Source organism: Palaemon carinicauda, chromosome 29 (genome assembly GCF_036898095.1).
Source record: "Palaemon carinicauda isolate YSFRI2023 chromosome 29, ASM3689809v2, whole genome shotgun sequence".
Lineage (NCBI taxonomy): Eukaryota > Metazoa > Arthropoda > Malacostraca > Decapoda > Palaemonidae > Palaemon > Palaemon carinicauda.
This window is the reverse complement of record NC_090753.1, coordinates 65,527,865-65,546,404: the sequence shown is the minus strand read 5'-3', so window position 1 is coordinate 65,546,404 and position 18,540 is coordinate 65,527,865. Positions and strand designations below refer to the sequence as shown.

Below are 18,540 nucleotides of genomic sequence, written 5' to 3'. Positions count from 1 at the left end.
GCTGCGAAAAGGTACCGCCTTGTTTGTTTATGCAAGCCACTACTGTAGTGTTGTTGCTCATCAACACCACAAAGTGACCTGCCGGCAACTGTTGGAACTGATGAAGAGCTAGGTAAGCTGCTCTCATCTCTAGAAGATTTAGGTGCTGGTACCTTTCTGACTCTGACCAAGGCGGGAGATCGTATGATGCAGTAGGTGAGCCCCCACCCTTCTTTTGATGCATCTGTGAAGAGCATCAAACTTTGAGGGGAATGAGAAGATTCTGGCCTTGTCAAAGGTTTACGGTTACCATCCACCAACTCAAATCCGTCACGTGATCCTGAGTTATAGGAACTCGGGTGTCCGGTGGATCAGAGTGTTGGTTCCACACGGACTTCAGCTGCCACTGCAGGGATCTTATCCTGAGGCAGCCATTTGGAACAAGACAGATGAGAGAGGTCAGACGGCCTAACAGACTCAACCAACGAGAGGCTGGAAGAACTTCTTTCCTGAGAAAGGGTGTGGCCACTTCCTTCAATCTGTGTACTCTTTTGTCTGATGGGAAGACTTACTCTTGGATGGTGTTTATGATCATACCGAGGTATACCAGTCTCTGTGAAGGTTGCAATGACAACGTCTCGTGATATATCAGAACCCCCAGGTCCTGACAAAAACTTGAGAAGTGTGTCCTGGTGACGAAGCAGGGTAGTCTCAGAGTCTGCTAGGATCAGCCAGTCATCCAAATATCTGAGAAGACGGATACCATTCCCGTGAGCCCAAGATGACACTAGGGCGAACACTGGTGAATACCTGAGGAGCTGTCGCGAGAACGAAGCATAGAATCTTGAACTGGTATGTCTTTTCCTCGTGTATGAATCTTGAATACTTCCTTGAAGACGGATGGATTGGGATCTAGAAGTATGCGTCCTTCAGATCCAGTGTGCACACGAAGTCCCTTGAACAAACCACTTGGGTGACTGTGTCTGCCGTCTCCATGCTGAACCGAATCTGTTGAACAAACTTGTTCAGAGGGGAGAGATCAATGACTTGTCTCCAGCCTCCAGTTGCCTTTTTCACCAGAAAAATTCAACTGTAGAAGCCTGGGGACCTGTCGCAACCTTTTGGAGAGCGCCCTTCTGTAGCATGGTCTGGACTTCGGCCCTGAGGGCCAGCTCCTTTGCGGATCCCTTCGCATAGAAGCTTAGATACACTTGATCCCGAGTCAGAGAAGGGAGAAATTGAGTGAACGGGAAGCGATACCCTAGGGTGATCACTTCGACCGTCCAGGGATCTGCCCCATGCACATGCAGCTGCCACCTCTGCCAGCGGCACTGTAGGCATCCTCCCACAGGTGGTAGGTGATGAGGAATGCCATTCCTATTGGGGGTGACCATCTCGACCCCCTCCCTTTCCTCCCTTTATTCCTCTGAAGGACTTGGACCCTTTCTGGCCTTTGATGGAAAGAGCTGCTTAGACACCTTAGAAGGTCCAAAGGACCTAGAAGTTGACTGGTGAGAAGAGGAAGGTGCTTGCTGAGGCCGTAGAGACTGGAAAAGTCTACCATAGGTCATGGCCCAATGGAGGAGAGAATTGTTCGACGATTTCCTCCATCGCTCAGCAGCCCTTTCTATCTCTTCCGGAACGAAGAGAGATGAACCTTCGAGGGTGAGGGTAAAATTCCTCATCGGAGACCTCTACCTTCGGCACCTGTTTGTGGAACCTAACTATGACGGTATCCCTTCCCTTGAGAATGGTGTTCGCTCACAGGTTGACGACGTGGTGCGATAGAAACTCAAGAGCACTGGTACCTGACAACAGGAAAGTCTCCATAGTCTTCTTGGCCGACTCCTTTGAAAGATCGTGGGAGCGAACCATGAAGCCTAAGGATCCTAGCCATAGATCGAGCCACGAAGCAGCCTGCATGGCGTACTTCGCACCTCTCTTTATGTTTAGGAGCTCAAGTGCCAAGAGGGAAGCCTTCAGAGAGGAGAGGGTCTGAGTCGGTACACCCTTCGTTTGGGACTATACCAAAGGGTCAAGGATCATGGTGGAATGTGGTTCCCCTTCGATCTCGTAATACAGGTACTTCCTTTGTAGAAAAAAAGGAAGTGGAAGGGACCGAGAGAAGGAACCTGCCCTCAAGGAACTAGAAGTTCCAGCTATCTGAGAGATAGCTTTCCTTCTGCCGGCTGTCAAACCCTTGGACCAGGGCAGAGCTGCACTGAACTTGGAAGGCTTGTGGGTCTCTAATATCTCATCGAAAACCATATCTTTTTCTTCCTGGATGGTGAAACCAGGAGTGGACAGCCTATTGATGGCCGTCATATAGGCAAAGACCTGCCAAAAGGTATGCTCCGACTCAAGTCTTTCCTGTTTGGAGTGATAGCTTAGACTAGCCATTTTTGGAAGATTCTTGTCCTCAGAATCTAAGGGGTCATCCACCTCCAGACTCACATCCAGAGTCTGGGGTAGGTCAGGGTCGTCAACTAAATCACTGGGAGGACCCGCCACAGGGGATCGTCTCTGTGCCTCAGCAATTCTAGCTTCCCGTGCCGTAGCGTTCTTGGGTTTCGTCTTAGTGTCCTTCAATTCCCTACGCACAGGACATTCCTCCGTGGTCGTAGTTTTTTGAGGTACTTGATGAAGCCTTGGCAGTAGGAGCGGAAGACTTTTGCTGGAGATACAGAAACCGGACGCTGGTCCGGAGGCACTACCTCAATTTCTTGAGGGTTGAAGAGATGGATCGTGATCTTCCTGGACGAACCTATGTCCCTACTCGTCCAAGGACGGATGATGTCGGCGAGAGGTGGTGTTACGCCTCTCATCCTTCTCTTCTATTCCTTAGTGATGACCTCCTTTACCTTCACTGGCATAAAGGATAAGTTGGCCATATAAGGATCAGAAGGAATAGGACCTTCAGTACGCGATCGCAGTGGAGGTGATCTACGCACTCTGTCTGCCGTCGACTTCCTTCTAGGGTCCTGACTTCCAACTGACGAACATGACGAGGGTTCCAGGGAGATCCTAAGGGTTGCCTTGACTGGAAAATTCAGAAGTTGTAACGATGGAAGAGCCACACTCAGAGTCTTCAGGAGGGTGGATATGAATGTATTCACCCATGGAGGAAGCTCTGAACCTCTAGGTAAACCCTGAAATTCCCTAGGAGTCTCTCCTTTGGGTGGAACTCTAAAAGAAGCTCCAGTCGATGGAGGTGATGACCTCTGTGGCATCTGTGGCAGAGGAACACGTTCCTTCGGGCGTGAAGTAAGGTCTAGGCTAATAGGCACTTTCGCGAACCTATTATGAGGCTCCTTGAACCCTTCTGGAAAGGGTGTTGGTCTTCCACTGGAGGTGGACGACGCAGAGGGTCAAAGCGAAGGTGTTGGTACTGCACTAGCTTGCGGTTCCTACACAATTGCTCGCGGAAATTGCCGATTTACTTGTGATACCGCGAGTTTCGCGTGTCAACAGACGTGATTCACAAGCAGAAGTGGTTGCAACAGGAGCACTAGGAGCCACACAGGAAGAGGAAAGTCTAACGCCTTCCTGCTGCCCCAGAGAAGCACCTACGTTCGACAAAGTCGGCAGAGGAGGTCTCTGAGTAGGGACTATTTTAGTTGGAGAATGTGTCACAGCGGAACACATTTCCAAGTGTTGCATAAGCGAACGCTTTACTAAAATTCCCCAGGTGGTGAAAGGCACTGGAGGTTTAGCTGGATGCCTGTTTGAAGGATGGTCATTCTCATTATCAGGTCCAGTTCGAGGTCGTTTGGAAGGTCTGGTTGATCGTGAACGGGAGCGTCTAGCTCTCGTTCGAGAACGCCGCGAATGCCTATCTCGTGAACGTGAGCATCAGCTTCGCGAACGTGAACATCGCTCTCGTGAATGGTACCTTCGCGAGCCTGAATGGGAGCATCGTCCTCTTGATCGCGAGCGCCATTCTTGTAATCTAGAATGCAAGGGTCTGGACCTAGGTCTAGACTTTGATTGTGATCATGTAGAACGTGATCACGAGACTCGTCCTCGTGAAGAGAAACGCCTCCGAGGAGAGCATTGAGACCTGTGGTCTCGTGAGCGCGAGGTTCTAGAGCGTAAGCGTCTTCTAGAAGAAGAGTGCTCAGATTGTGATGACCTACGATCCGTAAGTTCTTCTGATCGTCGCGAACGGTGATCAAGGGAAAAGAGTTCAGAAGGGCCAGACGATGGTGATGCTCGTCCTTTCGCGCTGCTGTTGGTAGGAGCGCTGGTCCCCAAAAGATCTACACATGCAACCTGCGGGTTCCTGTGGGGAAAAACAAAGGGTTGAAGGTTAGGGGACGATTAGGTCCCAGGATGGAGAGAGGGTTCGTTGTCAGCAATGGGCCGTTGGAGAGGCGAACACGACTGATCAATCACCTCGTCCATGCGTGGAAGGGCAAGAAGGCAAAAGATGGACCGCACTCAGTTCCATATTGTGAGATATCGATGGCTCTGGAGAAGGGTCCTTCCTTGCACCACGCTGAAGGAGGCGCAGCAGCTCCTTTGAAAGGGGTCCCGAAGTCCCTAAAGATCACCAGACCTGCAGCAAATCTGAAAGGGAGAATGGCTTGCCAGCAGCTGGAGAAGTTGCTCCTCTAGGGGAAGCAAAAGCCTTCTTCAGTACCCCGGGGTTGCCAAGGAGTTAGTCAATCTGCGCTCCTACTCGATCATCCCTTGGAAGAGTGCGAGCGAGGAGCTCTTGAGAGAGATTTGTGGGTGCTAGAATAAGAACACGCTTTGCTTGCCCCTGAGGGAAAACGATCACGCTTTGTCGTCGTCTTCCTATGCCACCCAAACTTCTCCCATTGGGAGGCAGATCACTCCCTACACTCTGCGCAGGGCGAACCCTGCTCGCATTGATGCCCTCACCACGTAGGATACAAGGAGTGCGGGTCGGTCTCCAACAACGACATGAAGGTCCCGCACGCGGCACCCTCGCGCCCTAGACAGGTTCGCATGGTGAGGGCAATCGCAGAAGATAACCACACCTGAAAAGAGAAAGCAAAATTGAAAAAGTCCAATGACTGTCAGAGAGAGAGAACACTTCCAATCTCAACTGAGCCAAAAGAAAAAGTGACGTCTCACTGCTGTGAGAGTATAGAGAGAGGCGGCTGGGTACCCCCTAGCCTACCCGCAATTAATTACCACCTCGTAATTAAAGTCTAATGGCTACCTTCCAGCTACGCTGAAAGATAATCCACATAAATAGCGGAAGGTTTTTTAGTATGGGAACAACATATAAAATTTATAGTACAGCATTGATCTCTGGCACCATCTTTCAGTTATTTCTTTATGATGTTGCATAAGCTTTTTCATAATTCTTAACATCCTTTGCATCCATATCTTCCCAGGGAGTACCATCCTGCACACAATACTAGGTATGCAGTTAATTCAAACAATCATGCCTTCTCTGTTGTAAGGGTTAATACTACACAGTACAGTATTCTAGAGGTTTTGTTCCAGCAATGACAAAGTTGTGGAATGATCTTCCTAATCAGATAGTTGAATCAGTGGAACTTACGACTTCAGAAGTTCAAACTTACAGCAAATATTTTTATGTAGAATAGGCTAACATAAGTCTCTTTACTTTACATATAACATATCTATTTCAAAATTGTTACTGATCTTGAAATATTTTATATTATTCATTACTACTCATTTAGTTCCTTATTTCCTTTCCTCACGGGGCTATTTTTCCTTGTTAGAGCCGTTGGTCTAATAGTATCCTGCTTTTCCAAATAGGGTTGGAGCTTAATATTAATAATAAATGTTTTTTTACTGTATTGAAGTTATTAATTTTGCTTTTGTAAAACATTATTTTTCATTTTACCAGGATAAGGATGTGCCTTTCATGGAATCGCTAGCTTTAATGAAGGCACTGAAGTCAACTGACGTTCACCTACAGTACCTTAAGGATGGTGATCACCGATTGGCAAGTGAGGAAAAAATGGAGCTCATTTGTGACAATATTCTGGAAATGACATCAACCAAACAAACAAATACTTAAGTTGATGTGTTTTGAAGAAATAGTCTATCTTTTATTGTAAATAAGGAAATTTTTATGATTTCATATAGTCCTCTTTTGAAAGTTTCACTGTGATGTCTTGAACTGTTTCAAACATAGAATTAGATGTTAGAGAGAAGACTTAGTGTTGGTATCTTAATTATAGTAAAAACTGGCAAAGAAGTGTTTTATACACTTTTATATTTTGAATAAAACTGAAAGGTAATGCATTTGTTGAATACCTTCATAGAAAGCAAAATGGCATTAAACAACCAAAAATAAGGATATCAAATCTGGAATGAAACATCTAAAAAATAGTAAAATTAAAATTATTTAAGTGCAAAAAAGGACTAAAATCAAGGGTTTAAAAAAGATATACACAGCAGAAAGATGGGTACATGTAAATATAGGCAATTTGTTACAAGCCATGTCCGGTGAGAAAATCATATAAAAAGTGATAAATTTGAAAGTAATTTGTAAAAATTTGCATAAGATGAAATATGTCCAGAAACGGGAAAACAGGTTTGAATTTAATCAATTTAGTAGAAATGGAAATATAATAGTAAGCTAAAGACACGTAAGACAAACCCCATGAGTAGGTAGTTCAACCAGACATTTAGAATACTCGGCTTTAGCATTTGTGATACAGAATACATTAAATACTTGATTCTTGTATGGCTGAACTTAAGTCCCATGAAAAAAAAAAAGCCATCCTCAAAGACCTATTTTAGATATAAATTAAAAACTTAATATTGTGGGGGTTACCAATTACTGCAGTCTTATTTACTGTATTTATGAAGTCTAAGGTCTTAGTGCAGGAGAACCCTCAGGGAACATATGAAGACCTAATTCAGTTGGTAATCCATTTAAAAAGTTCACAAAATAAATGAAAGAACTTTGAAATCACATCCCAATGTGTCTGTGCAATAGTATCAGTAGTCATAAATGTAGAAAATTAATAAAATACATTTTGAATTTGGCTGACCGGACGTGCAAACATCATGTAACATCTTGTGATAGTTCACTTACATTATTTCCGGCTCAACGACAAGGCCAAGAAAACAAAAACTATCTTTTAAATATATAAATAGTTTTCCTACAAATAATATATAACATGTTCTAAAATATATTTATTCAACAATACTGATAAGTTAACAGAAGTAGGAGAGAAGAAAATTACAGGTTACATAATAAATACCCCAAACCAAAGTGAAAGGTGATGTCTATTGTTTTAAATATGACAATATAGCAAATAAATGCAGCGTGCTCTTAAAAAGAATGCCCGTAATTATATAAAACAAATTTCACATATTTTCATAACTTCTCACTGAAAAAGTCCACCCACAGTATAATGTTCCATAAGACTTTCCTGAACCACAGAAAAAAAAACTTACCAAGAATTTATAGCAAATTAAATATTGGCTTAACATTGTTCTACAATTTTTAACAACAGTCAAGAATACAACTTGAGCACTCTCATTACTTTTTCAATGCAAATTATGAATAAAATTATCAAAGCAGGATGAACTATTGCATTACTTGAAAAGTAGCAATATCGTACTGTAGTCATGCTAAAAGAAAGTTCCACAAACAGACTCTACAATATTTCAGTGCATGTAACTATTTATAAATGATTCTGATACAACTACACCCTTTCACCATTTCTCCCTTTCTAAATCATATTTAATCCTGTTACTAAAACTCTTAAAAGACCCGGCCACTTACATGTATGGTTTTTCAGACCTTTCCATGGATCCAGTTTCATAAACTCAAAGACATATGTAGCTCAACAACTTTCATGGAAGCTCAAAAAACCACCTTTGTTGAAATTCTGTAAATTGTAAAGAATATCGCCCACAAGGGTAAAGGTAGAATGCTTTTATCACTACAGGATTTCAATTGATCTGTGCATTTCACACCCACAATAAACAAAGTGTGAGAAAGCAACAATATAAATGTCAAATAATAAGGGATACATTTCTGTATCAACACAACACATACAGTAATTTGTTAAGTGCCTAATACAGCTGACTAACGAGACCAATGACTAAGAAAAAAAGCCTCGACTCAAATACAGTTCTGCATGGTGTTTGATAACCCAATCAGCCACAAGTTATCTTTCCAGCTACACATTGGCCTCTGAGTTACAGTACAGTACTGTGAAGGTTAATGCAATAAAATTTAATAAGGAAGACAACTTTGGACAATCCAATCTTTTATATGACATCTTTTTTGCCCTTCAATACGCCTTTGAGATTTTACAACAATCTTAGTCTACCAAAGTTAATCATTCACAGATATCCTTCTGGGATACGTGAAGTAAAGCACAGTACCTAATCAAAAAGATTAAAAATCAAACTTTAATGAAATAAGTGTGGATTAAAAATTGGAGTACCAAGATTAATTATTATGTGGAGTTCTTGTGTATTCTGTGTACAACAATACAGTATCCACTTATTGGAAAAACAAATACAGTAGTACTATTACAATGTACAGTACAGTAATTGAATTCAGGGCCAGTATTATACAACCTAGGCGACTGGCCAGAGACTTGCCGTCTAAAAGCACCACACAAATTCCGAGCTTGGACAAACCTTTTTAATCCATCTACCAATAAATAATGGAAACTTGGTAATAAAGAATATTGGTTAGGACTAAACAGAGGAATGTTGAGAAATAAAATGTTTGTTGCATTTAAATAAAAGAATGAGAAAATTTTTAGTCAACATAAAAAACATTCCAATACTTATAGTAACATTTTCAAATTAAAAAATTGGGTGCATTACAATTTATAAAAGGAGATGCTCCATTGGCATACCTTGGCACAGGCCCTGATTGTATATTCAATATTTTTTTCTATACTTTACAGTGCAGTATTTGAATAGTAAAATACATATTGTACACACACTTCTGAAATCATAATTGGGATTTTAAAAGATCAAATTTTCATCTGACTGAACTGAGAGGAATGAAAATCTACAAATTCATTTCTATAATTCTACTTCCTTGATGCTGACATTAAGACAAGCAATCATGAAGTACCAAGGAGATTCAATTTATGCTCGCAAGTTTCATTGAAAGTATTAGCCATTAAGCTTGGATTGTAACAAATTCTCAAATTATCAGCGATTAAACTCAGATTGTAACATAAATTCTCTAAATATCAGCAACTAAACTCGGGTTATAACAGAAATTCTCAAAACATCAGCACGTCATTGTGCATATTGTCATGTAAATTTATGGGACTGCAAATGTTAAATATTTTCAATTCCCTGACCTTACCTTGTTCTTTCTGCTCTCCAACTGAACATCTTACAAGATGTTACTAAAATTTTTTGGTTGCATATCTGAACCACTTTTTGGATGCATAACATGATGGGTTGACACACAGAGGGCAATTATGAAGAAACTGTTCTGAACAACTGTTGCCATTTTGGAGGTGCTTGCTTACGACGTCGACTAACGCGTCGATGAAGAGTGGATGGTCATTGGGTGCTGCACAGCGGCGAATGCATTCTGCACCGACCTGCAATAAAAAGGATGCTATTAATATATAGACCATATTGAAAAAATTAGGTTTTTAGAAGGTTCTGCATATCAATTTTAAAGAAATTCCAGTGGCAAAATACTTGTGTATAGATAACTTCTAATGCTTTTTGTTTGTTCCTGATGCGTAAGGTCCTTTCATAATAAGTGCTATTCTGAGATTCACCTTCGAATAAAATTTGCCGACACAAATTTACTGTAGTTACTTTTAAAAAAAGTTAAACCTTCAAGAATGAATGAATGATTTGAAAAGTTATTAATTTTGTTTTGACACGTTTTCCATCTTTGGAAATTTCCCCTTAATATAATTGAGAGGAATTTATTATCAGTCTTAAAATGCTGGCCTAACCAATACCATTTCTCATTATGATATTCCCATCCATAGGAATTATTAAAATACATTTCCAATTCATTTCCCGTTCATTAAATTTCCTATAGCACTTGATAATTCTCTATTAAATTACCAGAATATATCTGGCTCATTATCTTTCCCTAGTATTTTTGGATTTTTCTTGCCTCTTTTGTAAAAGAAAGGCAAAACATCTAGACCCTACAAAGAACTCAGATAATCTTCAGACAGAAGTTTAAACAAATCACTTAGAACTTCCACAAGCTCTTTCACTGTACTTAATACCAAGGTAGCTCCTATCAAAGGATGATGACAGTTCCAAAGCCTAGTTGGTATTATTCTTCCTATAAGCAGCAAAGTCTTCCTTCTCAACAAGTTTTCTCTGGCTCAGATATAATGTAATGCTATAAAGGAAGACAGTATCACCAGCTGGATTTCACTTCTGAATAGTTTCATTTCAAATTTCATACCTTTCCATCTCAGCTTAATGACTGCTTCTGACTTTATCATCATGATAGATTTTTTACAGTGGTTTATCCAATAATTAAAAAAGTTCTCTCAACTCTCTTCAATCCTTTTCTCTTTGTGCCTACACACCTCTGCCCTCCACCATCTGCCCCTTGTCCATCAAGGGGCCTGAGGTGTTTAAACCATTTGTTGTGTAGCCACCACAGGGCCAATGGAGAACGTCTCAATGTTCCTGTGGGTCACGTCTTGTAGGTAGTGGGCGGTGCAAGTTGTTTGACGCTTCCACACACCCGCTTGTAGGACCTGCGTCAAAGAAAGGTTCTTCTTGAACAGTAGGGACGTACTTATCCCCCTAACATCATGAGCTCTAGGTCTCCTCGCCTGAGGAGAAAGATCAGGATTCAATACCCGGTCTATGACTTCACGAATCCATGCAGAGATCGTGTTCTTCATGATCCTTCTCTTGACCTTCCCTGTGCTGCCACTCGTGGGCGAGCTCCTGCAGTTCTCTTGAGGTAGGACCTCAAGCTCCTCACTAGACCAAATAGCAGTTGATCTGGATCATTGGCTGCACTATGAAGACTCCTAATTTGGAAGTGCTGAAACCTGGGATCTGTTGCTGTCGGATTTTTAGATCTATAGACAAGCTCATGAACGAAGTTGGGTATTCTCTGTCCCTAACCCTGGAACAGGAGACGTCTTCTGGCTGAGGTAAGGGCGAGCAGGAAGGTTGTCCTAAGTGTCAGGTGAAGAACTGATGTCTGACACAGCAGCACCAAGGCTGTGCTTTTCTGAGATCGCAATAAGCTGACCATGTTCCACATGGGCAGTCTAACCTCCAGCTGAGGACAGGTACGGTAGAGATTCCGTATGAGGATAGACAATTCCCTCGAAGAAGAAATCCCTTCCCTGTCAAAGGCTAGGCTTAAAGCTGAGCAGTAACCTTTGACGGTCGAGACAGAGGAGTCTCCTCCCTGAAGAGTCAAAGGGACTCCGCTATCACTGGAGTTGCATCGAGAAGGGTAATACCCTTTCGCTATTACGTGCCTGGTAGCTTTCGGTTGATGATTCTAGGGGGTAATCGGACATTTCTTTGCAACAGGTTGAGCAAAACAACTCTCTCCTCTTCCCACATGGTTGTCTTCGAAGATCGTGACGTGGGGAGGGGTCCCTTGGCACCTTTGAGAACAAATGAAGAAGGTTCAGAAGCCATTCTGTCTGGTGCAACCTTGGAGCTAAGATTGATTGATAAGAAGTTTTCTGGCATCTTAACATCTAAGGTCACTGATACTGATATCATGTTATAAAGAAATAAATAAATGGCAATTCAATTTAAAACAATAAAAACAAAGATGTCCTTACAAAAGTTCATTAGCTTTCGGAAGACCTGCTTCTGAAAAAAATTTAAAAATACCGCTAGCATGGTATGACATATCATGTCCAAGAATCTTGGCCAGGATGAACCTGCCATCCTCACCTCGAACAGATATCCATTTCTTTTGGTACTATATGTGGGCGCATTCTATCAACAAATGCCTTACTGTCAAGGGTACCAAACATTCATTGCAATATGGCTGATGTTGCCCAGTCCTCAGAGACTTGTGTATACCGAGTGTGACCAATGCAGAGACGTCTCCCACTTTCAGGGCATCACGTTATACCTCCAAGGAGATATAACATTCGTTATTTCTCTCACCTTATTTCAAACTAGATTACCTCAATGCTGCTGCCAATTATTTTAGAACAAATTCTTAACAGTACGTAAAAAATCATTATAAAGGATAGGATACCTACTTTTTAGCAACTCGGCTGTAGAATTCTTTGCCAGTAAATCTGACTTTTTATTCCCAGACACACCTACGTGCGCTGGAACACAACAAAATCGAATCGTGTTAAACCTCTCAGCCCAATAATGAAGATTCACTCTAAAATCTTTAAAACTAGAGTTACTGGAATTAAAAACTTCAAACTTGTAGGACACTTATTGCACCACTAAAAATGGTAAAATTGCCTTCATCTTTTAATGCTATTTTTTCAATAGAAATTAGTATGTCATATAATTTGGCAGTAAATAAAGAAGATTCTAGAGGAAGTGCACCTCTGGACCTCTACAATTAAAAGCATTACTATATACTCCAAATCCAACGGCAGCATCAGATTTGGAGCCATCAGTATATATAAAAGTCAATTCCTATGTTCTGCAACATGTTTCATATAAAGAGACCTGGCTTTTAAGTCAGTCATGTTCTATTTATTCTAATAACATATTTACAGAAAGCTATCTCTGGTAAATTCCATGGAGGCGTTGATGTCTTAGATGAAAATATGTTACTTCTAACCATATCAAGGCTGTCTACTAATTGTTTTACACAAAAACCTTAAGGTTGAGGAGATTTTGGTTGTAACTCAAAATATCTACAATGCCTTACTAGTCATGCAGTCTGATAGGCTAAAAAAAATTAGGAAGTCTTTGCAACCTAAACCAATACCAAATAATAGAAGACTTTTGGTAAAGGTATAACGGTAATTCTCTAGCATAAAAAAGGAGGCTTGGAATAGGCGAAGGTCTAAAGGCTACTATTGCCAATCTGATGACAGTATGGCATATAGAATCTAAAATCTTTAATCAGCTTGGGGTGGTTGTGGAGTATATTTCACACCCATGGCTAATTTTTGAAAAAATTAAAGCCTTGTATAACTTTAAAATAGTTTTGCAGTCAGGCCCCAATGATGTATGGGACAAAACTCATAAAAGCTTTAGAGCATCTAGACATTTTACTTTCAATGCTTTTAAGTGAGGAACCCATGTTAGCTTGCAATCAAATATCAATCCTAAAAACCTAGCTTCACTTACACATGGGATCGGTTGGCCTTTGATGTACATATCAGGGTCTGTATGTACTCCCCGAATACAACAAAAATGGACAAGAGCAGTTTTGCTTGTCGAAAACTTGAATCCATTCATATCAGCCCACTGAATAACTTTGTCAATTGAGAGTTATAGTTTTCTCTCAACCATTGCCATTCTAGCTCTAGCAAATGATATGGAGAGATCAACAACAAATACAGTGTTGAGAGAATATTTTGGGGAATGACAGAGGATATTCCATTAATGGCTAGTGCAAATAGGGATACACTTAGCACACTACCCTGAGGAACTCCTTTCTGTCATTTCCTCTGATAGAATTCCCCCCACCCTCTCCCTTGAAAAAATCTATGTGAAACAAATGCTTGAATGAACAATGGTAGCTCTCCTCTTAATCCCAATATATAAATGGTTTTAAGTATACCATATCTCCATGTAGTACCAAATGCCTTTTCAAGGTCAATAAAGTCTGTTACATGGTGCTGTTTGGAGGCAAAGGCTTTACAAAAAGAGGGCTCAAGTCGTATCAACAGATCAGTTGTTGAGTGCATTTTTCTAAATCTACATTGGATAGGTGATAAAATATCCTTCTTTTCCAGGTACCACATCAGTCTTGCATTGATCATCTTCTCCATGATCTTACATAAACAAGATGTCAATGCAATTGGTCGATAGTTTGCTGCTAAAAACTTATCCTTACTGGGTTTTAAGAAGGCTAAAATAACGGTTAGTTCCAAAACACTTGGATAACTATGATCATGCCATACTTTGTTAAAAGTACTTAAAATAAATAACTTAGTATTAAGAGGTACATGTTTAATCATTGCATATAGAATTCTATTTGCTCTTACTTCAATACTCAGATCACAGCAGATCTTGAGAAGCCTGACTCGGTGATGGAGAAGGGATGACCTCGAGTCTGTTATAGATAGCCAGTCATCCAAGTGTCTTAACAGATGAATGCCTCTACCGTGAATCCTGAGTGAAAAAAAGGAGGAGGTGCGATCAAGTCAAAAAACCACATCTACAACTGGCATTACCAGTCGTATAGGATGATTTTTACATCCTTCCTTGAAGACGGAGTTATTGGAATCTGGCGGCAAGCCTCTCCATTCCAGCGTATTATGAAGTCCTCAGGTCAGATTGCTCACCTGATTGAGGCAGTAATACCAATCCTGAACAAGGTTTGTTGAACAAACTTGTTCTGCAAATACTGGAGTCCAGCTTACTGGAGCCTTTTGGACAAGAAAGTTGACTGTAAAAGCTCGGAGACTCTTAGAAAGAAAAACGTAATCATGCATTGATGATGCAACGCCTGAGTCTAAATTTCCGTACGGATGATCGGATACGTATAGATTGTAGAGAGACCCGCCATTGCACCTCCACAGGTGGAAGGGTCTGTAATGATATGCATGTCTTTGTATCTGAATTGCGGATATTCTGCCCCTGCAGTCTACCTCAGTCACTCGGTGGGGTTCAAGAACGACACTTGTTCGTGTAAGCCATTCCTTTAGAAAGGTCTTCGTTCAACTCGGATCACCTGTTCACGAGCTGGAGTCCCGTAAACGTCGATCAAAGAGGTCCTGAAAGCTGATGAGAACCGCTGAGCCGATAAAGAAGCCTGCGCATACGTATGCGCGGGCCATTTAAACAATAGCATGATCTCTAGTTGTCGTGTCAAGAGTTGAAGCTCGTAATAAGAAGTTCTAATATGTATGCATCGGGAATTCATTCCCAATGTACTTGAGTGAAAATAACAAGTTCCGAATGGTGAGCGAGGTATTAAGCACCCAGGCTGACAAGTGCGCTATACCTCTACTCCTACCGGTGAGTGCTGGGTTGAAACCGTAGGATGAAGTTCTGTGTGCTGCTGCCGTCAAGAGCATATTGAAGTAGCGCACACCTGTGGGCTACCATGGACGTAAGTGGTGGCACTGATGAGGTAGCACTAGCTCTTGAACTGGACAAAGAGTCTAGCGTATGACGTCTAGATGAGGAGACTCAGAAATTGAAAAGCGATCGTTGAAGCAATAGCTCTTGAGTGCTATTTTGAATGACGAGTAGAGAAGGAGAATTTCGGTGGGAAGAGCAAGCAAAGGGTTCACTTGCAGTGAGGGTTGTAGCCAGAAATGCTCTACGATCCTCACTAGAAGTTCTATGGCGAATGAAGTTGATAATGATCATCCCAAGAGTCAAGTCCTCCGAGACTTATCGCTGGTTATCAGCGATTCTATCCGAAAGCGGGATGACTGCTGTTCATCCAAGGCGGAGAGCAATTTTATATCAGAAGGGAAAGTCGTGAGCTGGGCAGGCACTAGAAGCGGTTACTGGAACTGCAGGAACCTGCAAGCGAGCTGACAGGCGATCGCGGGCTGGTGTGTGATTGCAAGTTGACAAGCAATTGCGGCCTGCCGGACACTCATAAGTTGACGGGATATAGCAAGCTGACAGGCGATTGCCAGCTGATGGGCGATCACAAGCTGCAGCAGGACTGGGCGAGACAAGTCAGCTGGGCGAGACAAGTCTGCGGGACACAAGTCTACTGGGTGAGACGAGTCTGCTAGGAGTAAAAGCAGACGGACGCTGGAAGCGTTAAACTCACAGGGGACAAGCAACATCTTCATGCTCCGATGAGTCACACTCCAAGGGATTTGAGAAAGGCATGGACAAGTCCATAACCATCTCTTAATCCCATGTGGCGAAGACTAGTCCAGAGAGGATTTAACCAGCATACAGGAAAGGTGTCCACAATAAGTAGCAGGAACAGGCTTCGGACTTTGCCTTTCCTCCGCTGGGTGAGCAAACTCAGAAGGAGGGTTAGCGCCATTGTCAGCATGATGATCAGGAACTGGCTCAGGTGATGAAGACGATGACAGGGTAGGATTAGCAACTTGATCAGGAACATGCATCAGACTTTACACTCGCTCCGCCAGCTACCATCGCAGAACGAGGGAGTGCGCTGTTGTCAGTGCTGAAGAAATCCACTTGGGAGAAAACCTAACCCGCGAACAGTAAAGATGACCTCAGAGAAGTGCAGGAACATACTTCCGACTTTGCACTCCTTACGCTGGCTGCATTAGCCGACCAATGCAGTGCAATTATGTTAGCGCTAAAGAAAATAACTCAGGAGAAAACCTAACCGGCAAACGGGAAAGGTGTAGGAACATCTTCAGAATTTGCACTCCCTCTGCCGGCTGACATCGCAGAACGAGGGAGTACATCGTCGTCAGCTCTGAAAAAAGCCACTCTGGAGAAAACCTAACCCACGAACGGGAAAGGCGGGACTGTGAAGCGCATGAATATGCTTCAAATTTTGCACTCCCTCCTCCGGCTGCCATCGCAGAACATGGGAGTGCGTCGTCATCAGCGTAGAGGAGCAAGACCGAAGTCGAGTTCTAGGTTGGCCGCAAGTGGCCTTCCCACCATTGAACTCGCAGGGTGCGGGCAACATCCACTTCATACAGTGAAGGTACATCTACACGGAGAATGACTCCCCTGTGGGAGAGGACCGAGCCACTGTACTAGGGGGAGCGGGGAAGTCCTCCAGCCTAGGGGTTGTCTGGCGTCAAAGGGGAAGGGATCGTAAGAAAGGGTTTCTCCGCCCTCGAGGAAAACTCTGCACTATGCCGTCTCTGAAATAGCAACACTCACACCTGCGAAAAATAAACAAAAACTTGGGAAAAATATGTCAAAGGCTTGTCAAAAAAGGTTGGGCGGTAGAGAGAGACGAATGGCCACTCTCCACTTAGCCAATAGTAAGAGTGAAGATAGAATACAGGTGTGTGTGTGAGCAGGGTAGTCGGTACTAACCCCCTACCCCCATTAACTAACTGTGCGGTAGTTACACTTCGCTAAAAGTCTTATGGCTAGTCTCCCAGCATCGCCGAAAGTATATTCCCTAATAAAGAGCATAAGGGTTTGTACTTAGTGTTGGAACAAGCTCACTTTATTTGCTTTTATAAAGAAACTAGTCTACTTGAGTTATTGAAAATCTCTCAACTTGAACAAAAATTTAAATGAGTGTAAATCACAGATAGTCCAACTGATCTACCACTCTTGAAGAACACACCAATCCAGTATATCTATGTGTTAATGCTAAATTCTAAGATAAAGTGAGATTTAGTTTCTTCCAAGTCACTGCAACTAGAGTTCAAACCTTTTCCCCAACTTCTTCAGCATATTCGATATCTAATTCATGAAGAGTTTCAATGTGGTCACTCGTGAATGCTATCGGTACCAAAATCATGTTCTTTCTTCCTCGCTCCACTAGACCTGTTAAAAAGAGAGGAAAGGGGTATTATTATAAAAAGAATATAACACTGAATATTGTAACCTTCAATTATGTATTACATATAATTAATATTCATAAAGACAGGGAATATTAAACCATGCTTGGTTTTCAATTGTAATTGTTATAATTTGTTCATGATACTTTTCTGTATTAAAAAGTGTATCAAAAAGGGCTAAGTTAAGATTATATAATCAGAATATCATAAAATTTAAATTGCAATAAACATCTTTAGGATATTATTATTTTCATTATTATAATTATTACCTCCACCAAGTTTATTTATTTGTCTGTGTCAGTGGACAGGATTTGTCTGTCAGTGGATAGGATTACATCAAAACTAAACAACAGAACAGATTTTGATGAAATTTTCATCACAGATAGATTATAGGTCATGGGCAACCCTGTTAAATTTTGGAGATGATCCGGATTCTAGATCCGGGTATGCATTTACGTCAAAACAAATTGCCGGAGTTTGACAAAATTTCCACCACAGATGAATCTCAAGTTATGGGGGACTCCATTAACTTTTGGGGATGATCCGGTCCCAGATGCATATTTGCATTCTTTATTTAATTGTCTTTTGTCTGTGGACTTGATTACTTCAAAACTACTCTACGGATTTTTACAAAATTTTAACCACAGATAGACCTTAGGTCATAGATGACCCCATCAAATTTTAGAGATGATCCTGATTTACATATTTCACAATTTTAAAAATTACGTAAAAAAAAAAATTGCCGGATTTTGACCAAATTTCCACCAGAGGTAACTCTTAGGCCATGGGCGACTCCATTAACTTATTAGATGATCCAGTTCCAGATCTGGTTTCAAGATCCAGATTTGCATTTTTTTTTTGTGAATATTGGAGGTCAGAAATCACTGCTTGCTCTAATTTTTATTATTATTATTATTATTTTATTATTATTATTACCTATATTTTAACTGTAGTTGGAAAAGCAAAAGACAAATATAAGAGGACTAATCCAAAAAACAATAAACCAAAATAACTAAATTACAAG

At 41.5% G+C, this 18,540-nt stretch overlaps 2 protein-coding genes across 8 annotated transcripts in view; one reads left to right on the top strand and one right to left on the bottom strand.

Annotated features, from left to right (window-relative positions):
• The window catches only part of LOC137622201 (palmitoyl-protein thioesterase ABHD10, mitochondrial-like), a 242,880-nt gene extending 235,925 nt beyond the window's left edge, over positions 1-6,955 (top strand). For all 6 annotated transcript variants that reach the window (XM_068352666.1, XM_068352662.1, XM_068352664.1 and 3 more), the window contains exon 6: positions 5,831-6,955. In XM_068352666.1, the coding sequence (XP_068208767.1) occupies positions 5,831-6,004 (174 nt within the window). In that variant the 3' untranslated portion in view covers positions 6,005-6,955. The remainder of the gene's footprint in view (positions 1-5,830) is intronic.
• A 114-nt stretch (positions 6,956-7,069) lies between these two features.
• LOC137622200 (ferrochelatase, mitochondrial-like) overlaps positions 7,070-18,540 on the bottom strand; it is a 58,704-nt gene continuing 47,233 nt past the window's right edge. Inside the window, exons 8-10 of one of the 2 annotated variants that reach the window (XM_068352660.1) lie at positions 17,387-17,502; positions 9,284-9,527; positions 7,070-7,832 (exon numbers count right to left, since the gene is read on the bottom strand). In XM_068352660.1, coding sequence (XP_068208761.1) covers positions 9,327-9,527; positions 17,387-17,502 — 317 coding nt within the window. In that variant the 3' untranslated portion in view covers positions 7,070-7,832; positions 9,284-9,326. Of the gene's footprint in view, positions 9,528-17,386; positions 17,503-18,540 lie in introns of both variants that reach the window. The other variant, XM_068352659.1, reaches the window with a different exon arrangement.